General features: G+C 44.2%; 1 protein-coding gene across 1 annotated transcript in view; it reads left to right on the top strand.

The window, feature by feature from the left end:
• The window catches only part of LOC142741831 (tubby protein homolog), a 66229-nt gene that overhangs the window by 11117 nt on the left and 30509 nt on the right, over window positions 1–24603 (top strand). Inside the window, exons 4-8 of the mRNA XM_075851160.1 lie at window positions 3353–3441; window positions 14229–14399; window positions 14565–14677; window positions 14762–14870; window positions 23602–23700. Coding sequence (XP_075707275.1) covers window positions 3353–3441; window positions 14229–14399; window positions 14565–14677; window positions 14762–14870; window positions 23602–23700 — 581 coding nt within the window. The remainder of the gene's footprint in view (window positions 1–3352; window positions 3442–14228; window positions 14400–14564; window positions 14678–14761; window positions 14871–23601; window positions 23701–24603) is intronic.

Below are 24603 nucleotides of genomic sequence, written 5' to 3'. Positions count from 1 at the left end.
CTGGCCCGTCTGTAGCGGAAATGTTTGCCAGGTGACGTCTCCCGTAGGAATAAGAGCTTTGAAGGGATTGGAGAAGCAGGAGTCATGTCGATCAGAAGATCGCTGGTCCAGCTAATATTTAAAAAGAGTTTGTTCTTAATTTTAGGAAGTTAGAGGAGGACAGTAAGCTCATTTTACCTGGCTATCAATGACATGCTGTATTAGTATTTTCATGAAAACTGTCTAACAGAAAAACTGTCTTTGCTTGATAAATCCTATCCAATCACAGTGCAGCTTTAATTTTTCAAAAACACAATAAAAAAAGAAAGCTGAGTTTGGTTGCTATGGACAACAGAGCAAGTTTTTCTGTTAGACAGTCTCCCATTATCTGTGGTCACCAGTAGTTGCTAGTTGGAGTACTACCTACAGTATACTCCTGATTGACTCATGACAGTGCTTTTAGGTTATCATGGCGAACACAGGCTCAAGTTCACCCATTTTGTACACTATCAATAGACATATATTTAAAACTTAACATGCTGGCTGCCTGCAGCCACCAATAGATATAAATGTAACCCCTATAATACGTTTATGGAGAACAACAGGCACTACTGTGGCCAGTCATTGGTGAACGGTACTGACTGAACTGCATTTCCCAACTCTCCTTGGGGCAGTAAGCTGGAGCCAAGTAACTGCCATTGAAAAAGATAACTGACATTTTAGATGTGTAACAGGTTTTTTGGAGAGGAGACGGCCATCTACAGCAAGACTGGAAAGATAGACATCTAAGAGAGAAAGAAGAAGAACTGAGCAAAGAAACTATTCACCAACACTTGTGGGTCCCCTGAGAAGAGTCTCATCTCAGGGTGGTCATCAGAAGGGGGTCCTTCCATTTCTTCTTCCTGTAAACTAACACTTAAAGAGGCTCTGTCACCAGATTTTGCAACCCCTATCTGCTATTGCATGTGATCGGCGCTGCAATGTAGATTACAGTAACGTTTTTATTTTTAAAAAACGAGCATTTTTGGCCAAGTTATGACCATTTTTGTAGTTATGCAAATGAGGCTTGCAAAAGTCCAAGTGGGTGTTTTTAAAAGTAAAAGTCCAAGTGGGCGTGTATTATGTGCGTACATCGGGGCGTTTTTAATACTTTTACTAGCTGGGCGCTCTGAAGAGAAGTATCATCCACTTCTCTTCAGAACGCCCAGCTTCTGACAGTGCAGATCTGTGACGTCACTCACAGGTCCTGCATCGTGTCGGCCACATCGGCACCAGAGGCTACAGTTGATTTTGCAGCAGCATCAGCGTTTGCAGGTAAGTAGCTACATCGATTTACCTGCAAACGCCGATGCTGCTGCAGAATCATCTGTAGCCTCTGGTGCCGATGTGGCCGACACGATGCAGGACCTGTGAGTGACGTCACAGCGTGATCTGCCAGAAGCTGGGCGTTGTGAAGAGAAGTGGATGATACTTCTCATCAGAACGCCCAGCTAGTAAAAGTATTAAAAACGCCCCGATGTACGCACATAATACACGCCCACTTGGACTTTTACTTTTAAACACACCCACTTGGACTTTTGCAAGCCTCATTTGCATAACTACAAAAATGGTCATAACTTGGCCAAAAATGCTCGTTTTTTAAAAATAAAAACGTTCCTGTAATCTACATTGCAGCGCCGATCACAGGCAATAGCAGATAGGGGTTGCAAAATCTGGTGACAGAGCCTCTTTAACTGCTACTGCACATAGTTGGAGGCCTGAACCAAGCCTGATTTCCAGGTCAACAGAAGAGAATGTTTCATTCTTTCTGGTTGTGATACTCCTGGACGGTGATAACTAAAGACTCACAGCTTTGTAACTGCTGGAATCGATTTCTCAAGCAAGAGTTACTACTTCACCTAATGTTTAAATTACAGATCCTTCCCTTGTTATTAAGTGCACCTATGATTTCTAAAGATTGTCAACATCTGCGGCAACGTTGCACAAAAATATTGATAAACGGACTGTAGCATCATATATTGTTTATTGCATATATTTAGAGTGTGCAGATGCATATAAGTAGATGGTGGCTGGGTATGTGAGAATAAGCTAAGTCATCCATCAGAGTTTATTATATTAATGTGGTCACACTATTAATATTTGTAAGATTGTTACCATTACTCCTATCTGGATGTCCAAGGTGGCTGTATACAACTGTCGGGGAGAGAATTGTATACTACCACATTTATGTTAATGCTATATTCCGTTACCTTTGTTTGGTTACTCACAAACCAAGATGTAACTTTACTTAAAGAGGCTCTGTCACCAGATTTTGCAACCCCTATCTCCTATTGCAGCAGATCGGCGCTGCAATGGAGATAAGAGTAACGTTTTTTTTGTTTTTTTTTTAAACGAGCATTTTTGGCCAAGTTATGACCATTTTTATATTTATGTAAATGAGGCTTTCTAAAGTACAACTGGGCGTGTTTAAAGTAAAAGTACAACTGGGCGTGTATTCTGTTCGTTACATCGGGGCGTTTTTACTTCTTTTACTAGCTGGGCGAACATGTTTTCATTTAAACTGTATATGCAGGTGATTTGGAGCTCTGTTTAGAAAAGCAAAGCTCTGACTGTTGTAAATATATTTTATAACATTAATCAGCACAGACATTTTTACCTAAATATGACATGATAATAATAAGTTGGAGATTCACTTTAAAGGGGTTTTTCAGCCATTTTCGATTGGTGGCCTGTCCTTAGGATAGGTCATCAATTTCAGATCTGTGTTGGTCGGACTCCCGGCACCCCCACTGATCAGCTGATTGATGGGGCAGCCGGGTTCATCGCTCCAGCCTTTTAAAAGTTTACTGCCCCAAGTGAATGGGACTGAGCTGCAATTCCAGACACAGTCACCACAGATGTGTATGGCGCTGTGCCTTGTAAACACTGAAGAGACCGCGGCGACGATCGCCATGGCCCCTTCAGTCAGCTGATCATTGGGGTGATGGGAATCAGACCCCCATCGATCTAATATCGATGACCTATCCTAAGGATAGGCCATTGATATAAAATGCCCGTGGAACCCGTTTAATGCATTTCCTTGTTGAGGACAGCAGAGTATCCCCAGAATGGTGCTGTTCAATTTAGTAAAACATAAAAAGCACATGTAGCACCCCATAGCTCTGGCCAAAAGCTGAATTGTCAGTGTTTGTATGTAGTTTGAAATAATTTGGCAACAAATCTCTAAAGGGAACACAGGAAAACTCTCCATAGAAAAGACTGTAATTTTTTAGTTTTTATTTTGTAAAAATTCATAAATTTGACAAGACCTCAGGAATGTTTGTGCTGTTGGAATTTAGAAGTATAATAATTTTGTAATGTGAAAATCATTCAGCAGGGTCTTCAAAATGTGATGATGAAGAAGATGAGGAAATGGTGAAGAACACAAACAAAAAGGGAAAGAAAGGAAAGAAATCCAAAAAGGTATGATGAGGAAATGATGGTGCATGTATGGTTCCATCATCTTATTGTAGAAATCAACTGGCCTTCATACATGTTTTAAGTACTGGGCACATAGGATTAGATAGTTGAACATTGATTCGGCATTCTGTTTGTGATGCTGTGGATCATATAGATGTATTATGTTTAAAAGTACACTCATCTATGATATTTGATATCATTGCCCAATCATCGGCCTATTTTCCTCTCTAGGATCTCTTTCTAGTTAACTGCCACCCAAAAGAGGTACAGGGGTGTCATGCCCATGGCCGCGGGCCGTCAAGCTCACGCACCTCCTGAAACTGTGAGCACTGGTTTCCGTCTCCTCCTCAGGAGATGTCAGCGCTCACTTCCGCTTCTCCTGGCCGGGTTCCATAGTAAATTTAACTGAAATTAAGTCAAAATTAGCCCATGAGCACCGTGGACTATGAGGGGCCCAGCCCCTTCCTGCCTTGCCTGAGCCTTGCTGCGGTTACCCTAGTCTGTCTAAGAAAATGGTCTCCTAAGTGTTTTCCAGTTCCCAGTGTTTCCCGTTCCTGCTATCTGTAACCTGTATCCCGTGCTATCCTGGTCATGTGCCGTGTTGAGCTGAAGTCGTGCTGTGCTGTATACCACGACAGTCCTGCTACACCACGCCTGGCGCCTGAATGCTGCATAGTCCCAGTCGAGCCTGTCTTGATGCTGTGTGAGCTACCACAGGTACACTATACGAACTATAGACTGTGACCCGTGTCCTGTTAGACAGCTGCCATACCGTCAAGGCGGTATGGTCCAGTGCGTCCACGTACCCAATGTGACAGTGGGAAAGGATTCACTTGGAAACAGGATCAATATTCACCAGTCTAACAGAACTGATAAAGTACTGACTGACTAAATAAGGCTCTGTTTATACAATTTTTGTTTGATAACATATAGTATATGCGCTAGGAAAATTTTCCAACCTATACACCAAACGTATAGCCTTGAATTATGCAACTTTATACCATAAAGATGCATACATTGCTTATTGACTCTAATTGTACTACTCTTATACCATGTCTAAATTTATAGAAGAGTAGTTGCTATGATCAAGAGCTCAATTAGCTTGTTAAACAATTGATCAAGTAAATTTAGCACGAGCAAGACAAACGATTCAGGGATAAACTTACAAGCATATATGCATTAAGAAACTAATTCAAGATCAGTGACAATTTATCTAGGGCTGAGATAACCTGTCATTATTTAAAAGAACATGGCTCCTGACATGTCTGTAAGGGTATGTTCACACACCCTATTTACGGACGTAATTCGGGCGTTTTACGCCTCGAATTACGTCCGAAAATACGGCTCCAAAGCGCCGGCAACCATCTGCCCATTGAAATCAATGGGGTTACGGTGTTCTGTGCACAACGGCTGTTTTTTTACTCGCCGCTGTCAAAAGACGGCGCATAAAAAGACGCCCGTGTCAAAGAAGTGCATGTCACTTCTTGAGACGTAATTGGAGCCGTTTTTCATTGGCTCCATTGAAAAACAGCTCCAATTACGTCTGTAATTGCCGCCGCGAAAAAAACGCGAGTACGAGCAATTACGTCTGAAATTCAGGAGCTGTTTTCTCCTGAAAACAGCTCCGTCATTTCAGCCGTAATGGACGCTGCTGTGTGAACATACCCTTAGAGTAAATACTTACCGTATATTTGCCATAAAATAGTAGCACGTTCCTTCAAACTGCATTTTGCTATTCTTCTGTTATTCCTGCTGGAAATGTATGGATAAATTGACAAGTGGTTTTACCATTTCCCCTGTCAAAGAGGCTGTATACCTGCACAGTCTGACACTGTCCAATCAGGTACTCGCAGTTGTCCACTTTGGAGAATACTTACTTGTGGGAACCCCAGGAGATTAGCAGTAGTTTGTGGGGAAATCTGTCAGTAACTGCCCAATATTCCTTTCAGTGCCACCACAGGGGAAACTAAGTATTACATAGACTGCCTATTCAAATTAATGGGTTGTCTGTGTAATGCATGACAGGACTTGTCCTCTAGAGCAAGATATGATCTTTTCAACTACTTTCTAGTCTGGTACAAGATCCTTACCAGAGGATACACATTTACTAACTCAAGAATTCCCTAATAGGGTATATGAAAATGTTTTTTCTAAACTAGACAACCCCTTTAAGGAGACATATAAAAGGCATATGTACCATGAATTTAAAACTCGCAGTGATAATAACGGACATTCAGCAATACATTCTAAGATATTTTTTTTTTTTTAAATCAAACCAGTTTTTATTGATATTACAACATACATTATAAATCTCATGTACATCAACTCAATTCCAACAGTCAATAAATTTTCGGTCTTGTACATCATATACAGTTACATGTAACATAACTCCCCCTTCCCTCCATACCAACTCCCCCCCCCCCCGCAGTACCTCCTCCTTTCCCTGACTCGTATAACCATTCTCTCTCCTGCCTCATACTTATATATCAATAATCGCCTCCTGTTCATTTCACCTTAAGATGTTTCCTACCTCCCTGCCGTGCCATAATTGTGTACCCATTTTCCCCATTGCTTATCATGTTTGTGTGTTGCCCCACATTTTAGATATATCCGATGTTCCAATGCCACCGTGTGATTAACGTATCCCACTAGTTCAGACACCTCCGGGGGATCCGTAGTCAGCCAATATTTTGCTATTAGTTTCCTAGCATGATACAAAACCTTTTTTATGGCCAGTAATTCAGCTCCATCTCCTCCCTCTTCCCCCATACAACCCAACATATAGATCTTAGGTTCTAACGGAAAATCTCTCCCAAATACCCTCGCTACCATGCCTCCAACCTCCTTCCAGTAATCATTCAGCTTCGGACAACCCCAGAACATATGCTTTATGTCTGCCCCCTCAAATGAACACCTGGGACACTCCTGCGTTGGTCTGAGCCTCATTTGCATTAACACCTTAGGCGTCCTATACACTCTATGTAGGAGAAAAAGTTGTGACCTCCTGTGTGCTACATTAATGGAAAGCATTTTGGGCGATTCAAGTATCTCCTCCCACTCATCATCAGTTATATTCCCCACATCCTCTTCCCATTTGCATCTGACCTCCCCCATCGGATCTCCAAGGAATTTGGAAAGTAATGTACCATAGATCACAGAAATAATCCCTTTAGTGTCCTTTGCTCCCAATACCTGTTCCATCACTCCCATAGTAGAGCAGCTCAAGTCCACCAGCCTACCCTGGGCCTGTGCCGCGTGACGCAACTGGAGGTATTGATAAAACATCCGATGTGGGAGTCCAAACTCCTCCTGTAGCTGTGAGAACAATTTGAGACTTCCCCCCTCATATACCTGGTATACATATCTGACCCCAGCTTGTTCCCACTCCTGAAAACCGTCCAAGATATTGAATTCCCATAAGTATGGATTGTCACATAGAGGCATATAATTGGAGCACCCAGTAACGCCCAGTATTTTTTTGCATTCCCACCAGACCCTATGTATCAATAGCAAAGTCGGTTTCCCTTTCGCCTCCCTCCTCAGTTTATGAGACTCCATTGCCTCTAGTATATCCGTGCACCGACTCAAATAATACACCAGTTTCCCACTAGAACCCCACTCTTCCCTATTCTTCCAACCTTTAAAGTGTTGCGCTTGTGCTGCTAAATAATATATCCACGCATTTGGAATAGCTAATCCTCCCTTTTCTGTTGGTAATTGTAATTTTTCCAATTTAATCCTGGGGATCCCCCTTTTCCACACTAAGTCCCTAAACAAATTATGTATTCTCCTGAACCAGTATTTAGGCAACCACACTGGTGCATTATGCACCACATAAAGAACCTGAGGCATCAGAATCATTTTGATTAGGTTTGCTCTTCCTAGCGCTGAAAGTGGTAACCCAAGCCATATTCTTATCTTTTAGTTTGTCCAATAATGGTTTCACATTCAACGCAACAAAATCCTGCACCCTCACCGAGACCTTAATCCCCAGATATTTAAATTCCTTAACACAAGGTACAGCAATTCCCCCCACCACCAGTGGCACCTCCAATGGTTTGAGTGGCAGCAATGCCGATTTGCTCCAATTAATTTGTAACCCTGAAAATTTACCAAACCGTTCCAATACGGTCATTATCACCGGCAGTGACCGAACTATCTCTCCCAGGAATAGTAAAATATCATCCGCATATAATGCTATGCGTTCCTCCAGCTCCCCACATCGAAATCCTTCTATACCCGGATGTTGCCTTACCACATTTGCCAGAGGTTCGATCGCTAGAGCGAATAATAGCGGGGAAAGTGGACATCCCTGACGCGTCCCCCTCCCCAGTCTAAAGGAATCTGACATCCGCCCATTGGCTCTAATCCTGGCCACCGGTTCCTTATACAGCAATTTTACCCATGTTATAAAATTACTCCCAAAACCAAACCGCTCCAGAACAGCCCACAGGTACCCCCACTCCACACTGTCAAATGCCTTAGCCGCGTCTAAGGACAACACTGCTCTACACTGTGTATCTGCAGCCTCTGTCTGCAAATTCAAGAATAATCTTCTCAGATTAACCGCTGTAGATCTTGATGGCATAAATCCTGACTGATCCGGGCCCACTACCTTAGTCACCACTCTTGTCAGCCTATTAGCCAGAACCTTTGCCAAGATTTTTACATCAGCGGACAGCAGGGATATTGGTCTATAAGAATCCGGCTGTGTTCGATCTTTCCCCTCTTTAGGAATGACTACTATTGCCGCTTCATACATAGTCTGCGGCAGTCGTCCCCTGGTAAAACCATCTTGGAACACCTCCAATAACTCTGGCAGAAGCTCCCCCCCATATGTTTTGTACAGCTCAGTAGGTATACCATCCATCCCTGGAGCCTTTTCATTTGCCATAGACCTCACTGCTTCTTGCAGTTCCTCCAAAGTAATTGGCTCCTCCAGCCACTCCTTCTCCTCCTCCCCTAAGGTAACCCACTCCATTTCCTCTAGATAGTCTGTCAGAAGATCTTCCGAATAATCTACCCTTGTGCGGTACAGCTCAGTATAAAAGGACTTCAACACACCCAGTATATCCCCTGTTTCTCCAACCAGTGTCCCCTCTTTGTCCTGCAATTGGTGGATGAACGCACCCTCCCGCTGAGGTCTAGCCATATTTGCCAACAATCTGCCCGTCATTTCCCCCTCCTCATAGTATTTTTGTTGCAAAAACAACCTTTTATTAGCTGCTTGTTCCAGCTGATGTTCCTTTAGTAGTTTTAGGGCTACCTTCCACTGGGCCATCGTTTCTGCTGTATTATTAGCTACATGGTTCTCCTCGGATAACGTCACCCTTTCCAGCAGATGTTCTCCCACCTGTCGTGATCTATTCTTTATGGTCGTGATTTCCCGAATATACACCACCCTGATATTTGCCTTCATAGCGTCCCATAAGATATCCATATGAACCGTACCTTTATTAAACTCAAAGTACTCCTGCAAGCTCGCAGTTATTATCTCCTCCCCCACTAGTCGGATCCAGAACGGATTTAACCTCCAATGCAGTCTTAGCCCCCCTATCTGCGGACTAGTTCGGACCCTCAATATCATTGGGGAGTGATCAGACAGTGACCTTGGAAAATATTCCACCCCTTCCACACACTCAATCCCTAACCCGTTACTAAACATCAAATCTATTCTAGACAATGATCCATAAGTAGATGACACACAAGAATATTGCGTAGTAGATGGCCACTTTGCCCGCCAAACATCCGTGTACCCAACCTCCATCATGTACCTCCCAAACCGCGTCAGACCATCCTCTCCTACCCCCCCCCCCCCTTTTGGAAATTTATCACATCTTATATCCATTACATTGTTGAAATCTCCCATAAGTATAGTCGGGACCATCGGCCAACTAGCCAGCCTTTCCAACACTTCTCTTGTTGGAACCACAGAGTATGGGGGAGGTACATACAGTGCCACAATTATACATTCCCAATTAAACAGTTTACAATGTACCCCTACATATCTGCCCTCTCCATCTCTAAAGGAAGCCAAACAGCAAAAAGGTACATCCCTATGTACCAGGAGACTAACCCCCCTCGAGTATGTGGAATGAAAGGAGTGAAAACTGTGTCTAATCCACACCCTATGTGCCTGTTGCACAGTATCAGCGGTAAGATGCGTTTCCTGTAGTCCCATCACTCCAGCAGACTGCCCTTTCAGAAAATCAAATATAGCTCGCCGTTTTGTTGCCTCCCCCATACCTCTCACATTCCAGGACAAAATATTTACCCTACCCCCCATCTATCCATTTCTTTTATCTGACAGAGGCCATTACCCTTGAATCCAGTGCCAATCAGAGCGTACTGCATTTCCAACTCCCTTTCCCTCCAAAACATGTTCCTCCCTCCACCCACCTCCCTAAACCACCCAACTTTCCATAAACTTACCCTCCAAAGAGGGCCCGGGCTGGCGAAGAAATCTCCACCAATGTGACTGTTCAGCTTCCCATTCACACTGCAGAAACACATCTTTTCCCGCAATATAAACCTGAGAACCACAAACCTCCCGCCACCTTACTACCATAGACATATAGCATTTTAGTGACTCCAACAACTGATACTTCAATTAAACTGACATCTCTGTCTTCCCTTCAGCATTATAAACATAGAGGCTGCAGCCCCACATTGGAACAGAAAATAAATGCAGAAAAACAGTGCCTTATTCCCCTGTGCGGCGCATCCTCCTCCTTTTTCATAAAAAGCATAGTCCCCTCTTCAACCATCCACCTGATGATCACACAGCAGCTTCCTCTCGATTCTGACGAAGGCGATCCTCGTGACTGTCCAGCCAACTTAACGCATCTTTTGAGTTCTCAAAGAATTGTACGGATCCCAGCGCCGCAACCCGAAGCTTCTCCGGGTACAACATGGAGTATTGAACACGCAGATTCCTCAGTCGTCGTTTGATATCCAGAAATTACATCCTTCTTTTCTGGACCTCTACAGAAAAATCCGGGTAAAATGACACTTTCACCCCATTCACCCGTATATCTTGCTTTTCCCGGGCCTGCCGAAGAATTAAATCTCTGTCTTTATAATGAAGCAGCTTTACCAGCACAGGTCTTGGCGGCCGTCCAGGTGGACCCGGGCGAGTTGGTACTCTATGGGCTCTTTCTACCGCAAACAATGGTGTCAACGACTCCTTGCCAAACACCTCCAGTAGCCATTTTTCGAAATAGGAATCCGGATTGGACCCTTCCACTTTTTCGGGTATTCCCACCATCCTCACGTTATTGCGACGTAGACGATTCTCCAGGTCATCCGTTTTAGATAACAGGTAAGTAACATCCACAGCTACCGCATTTACATCCCTCCTCATGGGCAGCATTCTGTCTTCCACATCACTGACTCTACCTTCCACCGCTGTTGTACGCTCCGACACCTTCTGTAGATCGTGCCGTATTATGGAAATATCCTCCTTAATTCCGCCCACCTGGCAGGTGAGTTTAGCTAGCGTGGCATTACATAGGCTTACCGCCGAAAAAACATCCGCCAGCGTGGGCCCAGGCTTATTCGAAATGTGCGAGCCTCGATCCAGCCCTCCTCCTGAGCTGCCTGCAGCATCTTCTCCATTCTCCTCCTCCTCCTCTGATTCCATCTGTGCCCTCAGCGGTTCATATCTGGACCCGGAGCAGCCTGCCTTCTCTTTCCATCCACCTGTCATCTCTCCTCCAGCATCTGCCTTCATGGGTGTCTTTCTGGCAAAGCGCTCCAGTCGGGATGCCGCCGCCCCTCTCAGGTCCCTGCTCTCTGCCATCATGCACATGTCGGCGCCATCTTGTAAGCCCAGCTCACCTTCCTCTGCCGCCTTAGACTTTCTTGAACGGGTTATTACAGCCTCAAGATTCTGCAGAATCGTGTCACCAGGTTCTCCTCCTTCTCCCCTCTCTGTACAGGTATGTCTCCGTTAGGAGATTTCAGCCACAGGATGTGTATCAGGATATCGGCGGCGGGAGCTCCGGTTCCTGCGTCCGCTCACATATGCCGCTAAGCCACGCCCCCATTCTAAGATATTAGAATAAAAATAATCATATTATTTCTGAAAGTAGACACCTGGCACATTGTGAAAATGCCACCCAGCAGTTTACACTCATAGGCACCGTCATGCATCTTTGCATCAAACAATGCATAAAAATTCATGTTTGTAGCTAAAATTCTTGCTCAAGATGAGCCTTACCTCCTGAAAACTGAAGATACCAAAAAATCTCCATGATCCAGATACCAGTAAACATTTGTACAAAAGTAGTATTTTTCTGGCAAGACAATACTGTAGATAATGCCTCAGTGCCCTCTGTAGATAATGCCACACACAGCTCCCCTCTTGTAGATAGCGACACACACAGCCCCTTCTTTTGTAGATAGTGCCACACACAGCCCCCCTCTTGTAGATAGCGCCACACACAGCCCCTTCTCTTGCAGATAGTGCCACACACAGCCCCCGTAGATAGTGCCACTTGGCCCCCTGAAGATATTGCCACATGGTCCCCTGTAGATAGTGCCACACGGATCCTTTGTTGATAGTGCCACAGTGCCTTCTGTAGATAGTGCCACACACAGCCCCCTGTATATTGTGCCACATATCCCCCTTGTAGATAGTGCCAGTCTCCCTGTAGATAGTGCCACATAGTCCCCCTGTAGATAGTGCCGCATCCCTCCTTGTAGAAAGTACCACGCACCATTGTAGATAGTGCCACAACCCCCTTGTAGATAACGCCACACTCCCCCTTGTAGATAGTGCCACACTTCCCCTTGTAAATAGTGCCACACACTCCCCTCTTTATACATAGTGCCAGACTCCCCATTTATAGATAGTGCCACACTAGCCCTTTATAGATAGTGCCACACAGCCCCCTGTAGGTACTGCCACATAGCCGTCCTGCAGATAGTGTCGGGTACAAATAAACAAATAAAAAACCTTATTCTCACCTAGCCCCATTCCCACAAAGAACAGAGCCTCACAGCCTCCTCAGTCCTGCAGCCTACTAGGCGCCAAGACAGGATCCTCGCTTAGGCCGGCGCAATCAAGTGACATCATCGCACTGGCTTGCGTAGGGATCCTGTCCCTGCATCTTATAGACTGCAGATCAAACGTAGCCTGTAGCCTTGTGAATGGAAGAGCAGGGAGTGGATAGTTTCCTGCTCTACCATAGTATTCAATTGTATCTGCGTCCTGAGTACGCAGATACAATTGATTACAGCAGTCGCTAATTGCCGGGGCATGTTTCGGGACAGCAATTTGACGGGATTGTCTCTGTATATTCGGGACAGCCCCGGCAAATTTGGGACTGTTGGCTAATATGCTAACCATTTAATTTTTCTGCTTAAACAATAAAGGAATACATTTTTATAGTACTTTTGACACCTCTGACACAAAAGTATTTAACAACATATATATGCTGCCGCCTTAAGCTCTATATATTTGCTGCCTTAGGCTTCTGGTCTTAATGGAGCCATGACAGGGTATAGGAATCCATTTTTAAATGGACTTTAACCCTTTGGAAACATAGCCAATTTTCAGTTCATAATTTTCATTTTTTTCCTCCCCACCTTACAAAAGCTATAATTTTTTTATTTTTCCATCGACATAGACGTATGGAGGCTTGATTTTAGTTTGATGAGTTGTAGTTTTTAGGCACTATTTAATGTACCATATAATATACTAGGGAAATTGAAAATAAATTCTTTGTAGGGTGAGATGTGATTCTGTCAAAGTTCTTTAGGTTTCCTTTTTTACAGCGATACCAAACTTATATAGTTTTTCTATGTTTTACCACTTTTACAAAGAAAAAACTATTTGTTAAAAAAAATTGTTTTGTGTCGTCATATTCTGAGAGCCATAACTTTTTTATTTTTCCTTTGATTGAGAAGTGTGAGGGCCTGCTTTTTGCTGGGCCAGCTGTAGTTTTAATAAGTACTTTGGGGTACATCTGAGTTTTTGATCACTTTTTATTCCATTACTATGGGGAGCTAAGGTGACAAAAAAAAACTAATTCTGGCATTTTTATTTTTATTGCATTAATGGTATGGGTTGAATAACGTTATATTAGAACAGTTTGGACTTTTAGGGTCATGGTGACAAGAGTTATGTTAATTTTTTTACAATTCTTTAGGGGAAAAAGGGAAAAGGTTTTTTAAGAACTTCATTTTTTTTTGTACATTAAAAAAACTTAATTTAAGTGTCTTCAACTTTTTTTTATTAGTCCCTGTAGGGGACTTGAACCAGCATTTGTTGGATCGCTTGCACAATATACTGCAATACTTATGTATTGCAGTATATGGTTTTTTTACCAGCCTTCATTAGGCTTCCAGGCTACCATTGGCACCATGCGATCGGCTGTCGGAGGGTGCCGTCCCCCTTTTTCTAAATGCTTAGCGGCCTCATCATATAAGTGGTTAAACGGGCGGGATAGGAGTTATCTCCTATTCTGCCCATTGCAGTGAGGTGTTGGCTGTAACATACAGCCAACTGTCTCTGATTATGGAATGCATTTTCCCTTGGCGGCTGTCACGCGGCTGATAGAACTGATATAATACATTGATTTATGGTGGGGTCCATAGGGTTTTTGATTGCAAAAATAGCGGACTACGCTATTCTTGCAGTCTAAAACACCGGAACCGAGCGGAACCCATCGCAATTGTGAACAGAGCCTTAAACAATACAAATTTACAGAGTATTGATTTTCAAACAAAAATGTTTCAAAAATGTAACTGGGGTAAGCAAGAGTAACCTCCCTTTATTTTGGCAGAAAGAAGAACATCCCCCCTCACCCGTCATTGAAGTAGATAATCTGGAAGAGTTTGTCCTACGTCCAGCACCACAAGGGGTAACTATCAAATGTAAAGTCACAAGGGACAAAAAAGGAATGGACAGGGGATGGTATCCAACATATTATGTTCACCTGGATAATGACAAGAAGGTAAGAAATATTTTGTGATACAAAATTTTGTGTGTGATACATATTGAATGAAATGAATAAGACTGGCTTTATGTTCTTCTCTACAAGATGATACTTACTCATCATACTTACCCATGTATTTATGAATATTATTTTTCCACTTGATGTTACATTTCTGCACTCTAGGTCTTCTTATTAGCTGGAAGAAAACGAAAAAAGTGTAAAACCTCCAATTACTTAATTTCAATTGATGCAACGGATTTGTCACGTGGTGGAGAGAATTTTATTGGAAAGCTGAGGTAAATAAAGGTTTTGTTCTACAAAGTGTAAAAATTTCAACTAATCGTGTAAATTATCAAACATTTGCCTACATTGCTTTTCAGGTCCAATCTAATGGGGACAAAATTTACTGTATTTGACAATGGTGCAAATCCTGAAAAAGCCAATTCTGACTGGTCCAATGTACGTCAGGAACTTTCAGCAATTGTGTATGTAAGTAGAAAAAAACACTGAGGGTAGGTACACATTATGTGGTTTTAGTATGATAAAGAAGCATAAATATGAGTCAAAAATTATCCACACTCTAGTTATATTAAAACTTCTGTTGGCCACACTGTTTCATCAGTGCTGTCCATATAATGTCGCTGTCTCCACAGTCACTGATGCGCCCATTTGAACTTGTTAGGTATGTTTATTTGTGACTGCGGTGCGAGAAACAATGGCTACCTCACTTGTGATTTGCACGAAAGAAGTGGTCTGAGGGTGTATCTGGTGCCAATATTTATCAAAGACTTTGTGCACAATATGGAGAAAGTGTTTTGTTGCGAAGAAGTGTGTATTAATGGATAGAGAAAGATTTGTTCAAAGAATGTCGCACAAGTGTCAGCCATGAAGAAAGAGCTAGACGGCCGTCAACGTCCACGACTGATGACAACATTGAGCGTGCACGTGAGCTGACTCTATTGGATGAACTATCACCTGTTAGGTCCCTGAAAGAAGCCCTACGAGGATGAAGATTAACGTCTGATGAAGAGGTGAAGACAGCTGTGCATTCATGGCTTGAATGCCGTGGCCCGGCAGCCTAAAATATTTTTTAATGTGGGAATATGAAAGCTTGTTGACAGATAGACAAAGTGTATCTAAAAGCAGGGAGATTATGTCGAAAAATTATGTATTTGTCCTCAGTGGCGGTTTAAGTAGACCATAGGCCTTGGGCTGTTACCCAAACTTGGGCCCTTCTTCTCAATCGCCATCCTGCCGTGTCGTAACTATTGTTAACATTACCTTTTTGTGCAAGCATTAAGAATTGGGTGTTATGATACCCCTTGTCAAAGGGCTGTGTCCCTACATACTGACAGGATCACACTGTGCAGGGACACATCCTCCTGACAAGGGGAATGATACAACTTCTCAGATTATAGTCGTTTTTTTTCCTATTTTCTTCGCCATACAGTCCAGACTTCATGATGACTCCTCCCGGCCATGACCCATTTCTGCAGAACTCAAATGTCTTTTTCTCCTAACTTTTCCAACATTTCCACACTTATAAGCAAAGATAAAATTGTCATGGTGCCAGACACTGTGCCCCTAAATATAATAGCACCAAACACTGCTCCCTTGAATAAAATAGTACCAAACACAGTGCCCCTGAATATAATTGTGTCAAACACTGTAATGCACCACATACACATTGATCCCTGTACATAGTGCCAAACAAAGCCCCTGTAGATAGCATCACCCCCCCCATAGATAGCACCCCACACAGCCCCTGTAGATAGCGTCACACACAGTCCCTGTAGATAGCACTACACACACAGCCCCTGTAACTAGCACCACACACAGCCCCTGTAGCTAGCACCACACACAGCCTCTGTAAATAGCATCACACACCCCTCTATAGATAGCACCGCACACCTCCCCTTGTGGACAGCATCACACACAGCCACCCTATAGATAGCGCCGCACAACCCCCCTGTAGAGAGCGCCACACCCCACCCCCCCGGTGGATAGCATCACACATACTCACTGTAGATAGTGCCACACACCCCCCCCTGTAGATAGTGCCATAAAGCGTCGGACTGGCCCACCGGAGGATACCCCGGTGGGCCCTGGCAGTGAGCTGCTTTTATCCGGTAGCTGAGCAGACAGACATTGTTTCCCTGCCCCGCTGCTTACCTTTGTAGGCAGGTCCGGCGTTAGGGCCCCCTGCCGACTATAGCAGCAATAGCGGCTGCTAAGTGGCCCACGGCCTGAGGAGACCCACGCCGCCTGGCACATAAATGTTATGTGCCGGGCGGCACGGGCCCCCTCATGTCCGGTGGCATCTCTAACACCGGGGGGGGGCCCTGGTGTTAGCGGCTGCCCCATTCACTTGTATCTGCGTCCTCAGATACAATTGAATAGTATAGGCTGCAGGTCACGCTGGGACGGAGACTCTGCGCAGGCCATCGTGATGATGTCATTGCATCACACTGGTCTACGACATCTGAGATGGTGGAGTGCTCTGTCCGTCATGGGAATGGGTCTAGGTAAGTACAATTTTTTTTGGGGTGGGTGTGACGTAATCTACTGAGAGAGCTGTGTGGCGCTATCTACTAGGGGGGCTGTGTGGCACTATCTACTAGGGGGGCTATGTGGCACTATCTACAAGAGGGGGGCTCTGTGTGGCACTATCTACAAGAGTGGGGCTGTGTGTGGCACTATCTACAAGAAGGGGGCTGTGTGTAGCACTACCTACATGAGGAGGCCTATGTGTGGCACTATCTACAAGAGAAGGTGCTGTGTGTGGCACTATCTACAAGAGGGGGCTGTGTGTGGCACTATCTACAAGATGGGGGCTGTGTGTGACACTATCTATAAGAGAAGGGGGCTATGTGTGGAACTATCTACAAGAGGGGGGCTGTGTGTGTCACTATCTACAAGAGGGGGGCTGTGTGTGGCGCTATCTACAAGAGGGGGCTGTGTGTGGCACTATCAACAAGAGGCGGGCTGTGTGTGGTGCTTTTTACAAGAGGGGGGCTGTGTGTGGCACTATCTACAAGAGGGGTGCTGTGTGTGGCACTATCTAAAGGGGGCTGTGTGTGGCACTATCTACAGTGGGCTGTGTGTGGCACTATTATTTTTGTGGGGCTTAAAGGAGGAACTATTATAGTGTGTGGCACTGAGGGGGCATTATTTCCATCTGGGGCACTATAGATGTTGAGGGTTTTGTAGAGGGTGACAAAAGCGTGAAGCCAAAGATGTTTGTGTTTCAAATCCTGCAGAAGCGATTTGTAGTTGGGAGAAGGCATCAGGGCAATCTGGGCCAGATGAAGAAGAAAAGGAAAAGTGAGCGACTCCAATCTGAGAAGATGTCACTGGTGAGTCACTGGATTTCACTCTATTGTATTGAAGGAGTTTTCCCATCTTAGACATTTATGGCACATCCACAGGAAATTCCAAAAATGTCCGATAGATGCAGGTCTCAGGTCTGGGACACGCAGCTATATCTAGAACTGACCGCAGAATCCAGGCAGAGACCAGTGGAGAGAGAGAGAGAGAGACACACACACACACACACACACACACACACACACACACACGCGTGAGCGCAGCTCTCTCTATTCTGTTGTTATGGAAACAGCCGAGCAGCTCTTACTCGGCTGTTTCTGTAACTCCCATTGAACAGAATGGAGAGAGCTGCGCGAATGCGTGACACTCACTCCACTGGTTTCCGCCTGAATTCTGCGGTCAATTTTAGATATCGCTGCGGGTAACAGAGGTGGGAGGCGCATCTATCAGACATTGACATTTTCCTGTGGATATGCCATAAATGTCTAAGATGGGAAAACTCCTTTAAGTTATATGCTCTGCAGAGCGCTTGTGTAGGACTGGTGTCTACCACTGTATGGTCACTATGTGGTGGTAATATGGTCTTTAGTTTACTACACACGTTTTACTACACAATTAAGAGTGGTCACATTATTTCAATATAGCTGATAAGTGGGCCCAAAGAATTAATTCCTCTGGTGGGCCCAAGGTACCCCAGTCCGACACTGGCAATACACACATAGCCCCCTGTAGATAGTGCTACACACACCCCCTGGAAATAGCGCCACACAGCCCCTGTAGATAGCGCCACACACAGCCCCCTGTAGATAGTGCCGCACACAGCCCCCTGAATATAGCACCACACAGACCCCCTGTAGATAGCACCACACAGACCCCTGTATATTGCATAACACAGTCCTCCCCCTCTTGTAAATATTGCCACACAGCCCCCCTTATTCATAGTGCCACACAGCCCCACCTTGAATATAGTGCCACACAGCCTCCCCTTGCATCCAGTGCCACACAGCTCCCATTGTATACAGTGCCACACAGCCCCCCTCCCTTGCATATAGTGCCACACAGACCCCTCCCTTGTATATAGTGTCACACAGCCCCCTTTCCTTGCATATAGTGCCACACAGCTCCCCCTTTTATATAGTGCCACACAGCCCCCCTTGTATATAGTGCCACACAGCCCCCTCACTTGTATATAGTGCCACACAGCCCCTTCCTTTGTATATAGTGTCACACAACCTCCCCTTGTATATAGTGCTACACATCCCCCCTCCTTTGTATATAGTGCAACCCAGCCCCCCTTCCTTTTATATAGTGCCACACAGCTCCCCCTCTTGTATATAGTGCTACACAGCAATCCCCCCTGTAGATAGTGCCATGCACTCTCTGTAGATAGTGCCACAATCAGCCCTCTGTAGAGAACATCACACACAGCACCCCTGTATATAGCGCCACACAGACCCCCTGTAGATAGTGCCACACAGACCCTTGTATTTTGCGCCACACAGCCCTCCCCCTCTTATAAAAAGTGCCAAATAGCCCCCCTTATATATAGTGCCACACAGCTTGTATATATTTATTTTTCCCTAGGAAACTTGCTATATCGCTATAGTCTGATGGAACCTGATGGATCCGTACAGAATCTGACAGAAAAACATCTCTATGCCTCTGTATGAAATCGGAGGTATAAAGAGGTACCGGGCTACCTTGTACCTTTGGGTTCATTATAAACGCTTTCAGGATTGGCGTTGTGCTCTGAAAGTTATCTTAACCCCTTAGTGACCAGCCTATTTTAGGCCTTAATGACCAAGGAATTTTTTTATTTTTCCATCGTTGCATTTAAACAGCTATGACTTTTTAATTTTTCCATCAACATAGCTGTATGAGGACTTTTTTTGCGGGATTAGTTGTATTTTTTTATGGCACCATTTTTGGATACATAGAATTATTTGATTAACTTTTATTAACTTTTTTTGTGTGGGGAATAGAAAAATAATGCCAATTCTGCCAATTTAAAATTTGACGCCGTTTACCGTGCAGCGTAAATAACATGTTACCTTTATTCTATAGGTCGGTACGATTACGGCGATGCCACATATGTATAGGTTTTTTATGTTTTACTACTTTTGCACAATAAAAAGTGTTTTGAACTGAAATAATTTGTTTTCGCATCGTCGCTTTCCAAGAGCATGTTAGTTATATGTGGGCTTGTTTTTTTGCGGGACGAGACGTAGTTTTCACTTTTTTGGACTTATTGATTAACTTTTATTTTTATTTCTTTGGGGGACAATGGAAATAGCAATTCCGCCATAGTTTTTTCTGTTTTTTTTTTTCACCTTGCGGTTTAAATGACATGTTAACTTTATTGTTTAGGTCATTACGGTTGCGGCAATACCATATATGTGTACTTTTGTTACTTTTTTCATTCTTCCGGCTGATATGACACCCCATCAGAGACCGACTTAAATGCTGGGATCATTATTGACTGCATCATTTAATGGGTTAAACACCCGCAAACAAAGTAAACTTCGATCGACACCGTTGGAGCAGGAGCCTGGCTGTCATAAGACAGCCGAGCACCCGCTCTAGCCTGCGCGACACAACCGTGCAGGACTTAGATTAGGCTGCTGTGAAAAGGTGGGGGCAGCCTAACCTAAGACCCAGCTGCTTTGTATTCTGTGTATTCCGTATGTCTCTGACTAGCAGGATCCACCTGTAATTGATCACATTGAGGGTATGTGCACACGATAACTGGCTTTTACGTCTGAAATTAAAGACTGTTTTCAGGAGAAAACAGCTCCGTCGTTTCAGACGTAAATGCTCCTCCTCGCATTTTGCGAGGCGTCATTGACGCCCGTAATCTTGAGCTGTTCTTCATTGAATTCAATGAAAGACGGCTCAAATTACGTTTCAAAGAAGTGTCCTGCACTTCTTTGACGAGGCAGTAATTTTACGCGTCGTCGTTTGACTGCTGTCAAACGACGACGCGTAAATGACAGGTCGTCGGCTCAGTACGTCGGCAAACCCATTCAAATGGGCAGATGTTTGCCGACGTATTGGAGCCATATTTTCAGACGTAAAACGAGGCATAATACGCCTCGTTTACGTCTGAAACTAGGTCGTGTGAACCCAGCCTTAAGTTATGAACGTAGATGTGATCGTTAACAGCTCGATCTTGCGTGTCAGACACGCAGGACCCGCTGACAGTGAACCCGTCAGTGCCGCTGACCTGACAGATACAGGATTCAGTGCAAGTTAAAGCTGCTCTGTATACAGAATGTATGCTGTATGCAGCTGTATTTATAAAAAAATAAAAATAAACCTGATGTCAAAGGTGTACATAGCCTTTAACAGGACGCCCATTCGAGAAGAGAGTAGCAACAGCCCTCAATTTTCTTCATATGTAGACAATTGGTCTAACTGTGGATGTACACTCAGGTCTTTACGAATTATTTTGTAGCCTTTTCCAACTTCATGCATCTCTATAACACATCTTCTGAAAGTTGCTTGCCTTCTGAGAAGAACAGATTTGTCAGTAAGGCTGGGTTCACACGACCTATTTTCAGGCGTAAACGAGGCGTTTTATGCCTCGAATTACGCCTGAAAACACAGCTCAAATACGTCGGTAAACATCTGCCCATTCATTTCAATGGGTTTGCCGACGTACTGTGCCGACGACCTGTAATTTTACGCGTCGCTGTCAAAAGACGGCGTGTAAAATAACAGCGTTGTCAAAGAAGTGCAGGACACTTCTTGGGATGTAATTTGAGCCGTTTTTCATTGACTTCAATGAAGAACAGCTCCAAATTACGGCCGTAATTGACGCCTCACAAAACGCGAGTACGAGCAATTACGTCTAAAATGCAGGAGCTGTTTTCTCCTGAAAACAGCTCCGTAATTTCAGCCGTATTTGTCGATATCGTGTGCAAATACCCTAAGCAGGCTTGAGTTGATGGGCAAATCACTTGTGAAATCCACATTTCCAATCGCATCTGCTTCATTGAAACACCTTTTGCCAATTAGCTCTTGGTTAAGACATTTAGGGTATGTTCACACGCAGTGTTTTCAGATGTAATTCGGGAGTTTTACGCCTCGAATTACACCTGAAAAAAATGGCCCTAACACGCCTACAAACATCTGCCCATTGCTTTCAATGGGAATTACGATGTTCTGTTCCCACGAGCCTTTATTTTACACGTCGCTGTCAACATACGGCGCGTAAAATGACGGCTCATCAAAAGAAATGCAGGACACTTCTTGGGACGTTTTTGGAGGCGTTTTTCATTGACTCCATTGAAAAACAGCTCCAAAAACGGCCGTAAAAATCACGGCGAAAAACGCGAGTTTTTTAAAAAACGAATGAAAATCAGTAGCTGTTTTCGTCTGAAAACAGCTTCGAATTTTCAGACATTTTTGGTAACTGCGTGTGAACATACCCTTACACAGAGGTTCACTAAATTTTTCTCCCTACACCATTCATGTTTACTCAATGTGCTCAATAAAAAGACATACATGTTTGTGTGTTATTAGTTTACTTGGATCATCTTTGTCCATAAGGCCTTATTCAGACGAATGTGTAATACGTCCGTGTGACACGGAGCTATGCAATTCAATGGACAGTTCACACGGCCGTTGTTTCAGAGAACCGTGTGAAGGGTCCGTGAGAAAATAGGACATGTCCTATTTTTTTCACGCTTCACGCATCCCTCCATAGATTCTAGTCTATGGGAGATGCGTGATAAAGCATACCACAGCGCAGAGTACGGATGCACCTCAGACGTGACAAATGGCCGTTTTTCATGTCCGAGATGCGCAACGCTCTTGTGAATCTAGCCTACGGGTGAGTTCACACTGAGTTTTGTGCAGGCGGAAAATCCAAACAGAATTTTGAGGCAGATTTCCTCTGCCTCACACCAATTTTCGCTGCGTTTTTCGCTCGCGACCATTGAGCTCTGTGGGCATAAAACGCTGCGAAATATGCTTTTTCTGCCTCCCATTGATATCAATTGGAGGTCAGAAGCGTAAACGCCCGAAGATAGGGCATTTCCCTTCTTTTTCCCACGAGACGGTTTTTCCGCTCGCAGGAAAAAAACGCCTCTGCCTTCCATTAAAATCAATGGGAGGCATTTTCGGACGCTTTTTGGCGCGTTTTGCGGTGCGGTTTCTACGTAAAAAAAACGTCCAAAAACTCTGTGTGAACTCCCCCTAAAGCCTAATTCAGACGAGCGTATTCGGTCCGTGATAAACGGTTCGTGTGTCGGCCGCATTTCCCGGACCGAACACACTGCAGGGAGCCGGGCTCCTAGCATCATAGTTATCTATGATGTTAGGTGTCACTGCCTCGCTGCGGGACAACTGTCCCGTACTGTAATCATGTTTTCAGTACGGGACTGTAGTTCCACGGAGAGGCAGGGACTCCTAGCGTCGTACATAACTATGATGCTAGGAGCCCGGCTCCCTGCAGTGTGTTCAGTCCGGGAAATGCGGCCGACACACAGGCCGTATATCACGGACCGAACACGCTCGTCTGAATTAGGCCTAAGAGTGATTTAGATAACAATCAGATTACATTTTATTAGTAATTACTGCAGAAATCTAGGTAATTCCAAAAGGTTCCCTTAGTTTTTCTTGCAACTGTACATCAGTGCGAAAAAACACAAATTGTTAAACAAATATTAAGTTAGATCTGTTGTTTTAGGTTGTTAGTATAGTAATGCCTGTCAAACTACAATTCTCTGCTCAATGGTTAAAACATGAAATAATTGCTTCCAGAAATTGATTCTAGTCAGTGCTCGGACACAAAGCATAATGTTTAGCATTAACATTGACATTAACATTTAACATTGTCATTATTGAAAAAAGGTTCAAGTAACCTAAAAATTATTTGTCACTGATATAGGAAACAAATGTGTTGGGATTTAAAGGTCCTCGGAAGATGACAGTGCTTATACCAGGAATGGATGAAGACTGTGAAAGAGTACCAATCCGTCCACGGAATGTAAGTTGAACAGAATATAATGCTTAAAGTGAAATATGGCACTTCATGAGATGAACTCATCTGGCTTTTAAAACTGAGATCTTTGAGTAAATAGGGTCAATTCACACTTTCATTAAATACAGCGGAATTTCCGCAACAGCATTCGTTGCTGAAAATTCGCAGCAAATACAGTAGCAGCAAAGTGGATGAGATAAAACAAATCTCATCCACACCTGAAATTGACAAGCGGTGCAGAAATTTATTCCGCAGCATGTCAATTGTTTTTGCATAAATGCTGCTTAATTGTTGTGGATTTTCCCTATTGAATTCAATGTGGAGGTAAAACCCACAACAAATAGCAGTTGTTGTGCTTTTTGCGGCGGATTCGCAGCGATTCCATTGCAAAAAATGCAACTCAGAAAAAATAAAAACATCTTATACTTACCCAGGAGTCTGTTTCTACCTCCAGGCCGACCTCCTGGGATGACTTTTCATGCTATGTGACCGCTGAAGCCATTCAGATGATGTAGAGCTTGTCACATGGGATGAAACGTCATCCCAAGAGGCGGGCCTGGATGACATCAAAGGGCCAGTCTACTGGGAAGACGCTTCATCCCATGTGACCGCCGCTGCAGCCAATCACAGGCAAACGTCATCCCAGGAGGCCAGCCTGCTAGCAGGCCGGCTGAGTGCTGCATATTTTTGCAGCGGACATTCTGGGTGCAAAACTGCACCACAGTTTGATGCAGCTGTTCACCCAGAATTCCCTGCGGCACACAGGGCGGATACGCTGTGTGCTCTTACATAGTGTATCGGCTCCGTGTGAACTCTGCCTTAGGGCTTATTCAGACGAACGGGATAGACGTCCGTGCAACGCGCGTGATTTTCACGCGCATCGCACGGACCTATATTAGTCTATGGGGC

Source organism: Rhinoderma darwinii, chromosome 2, assembly GCF_050947455.1.
Source record: "Rhinoderma darwinii isolate aRhiDar2 chromosome 2, aRhiDar2.hap1, whole genome shotgun sequence".
NCBI classification, from domain to species: domain Eukaryota; kingdom Metazoa; phylum Chordata; class Amphibia; order Anura; family Rhinodermatidae; genus Rhinoderma; species Rhinoderma darwinii.
Note: the sequence above shows the minus strand (reverse complement) of the source record. Positions and strands in the feature narration are given on the sequence as shown.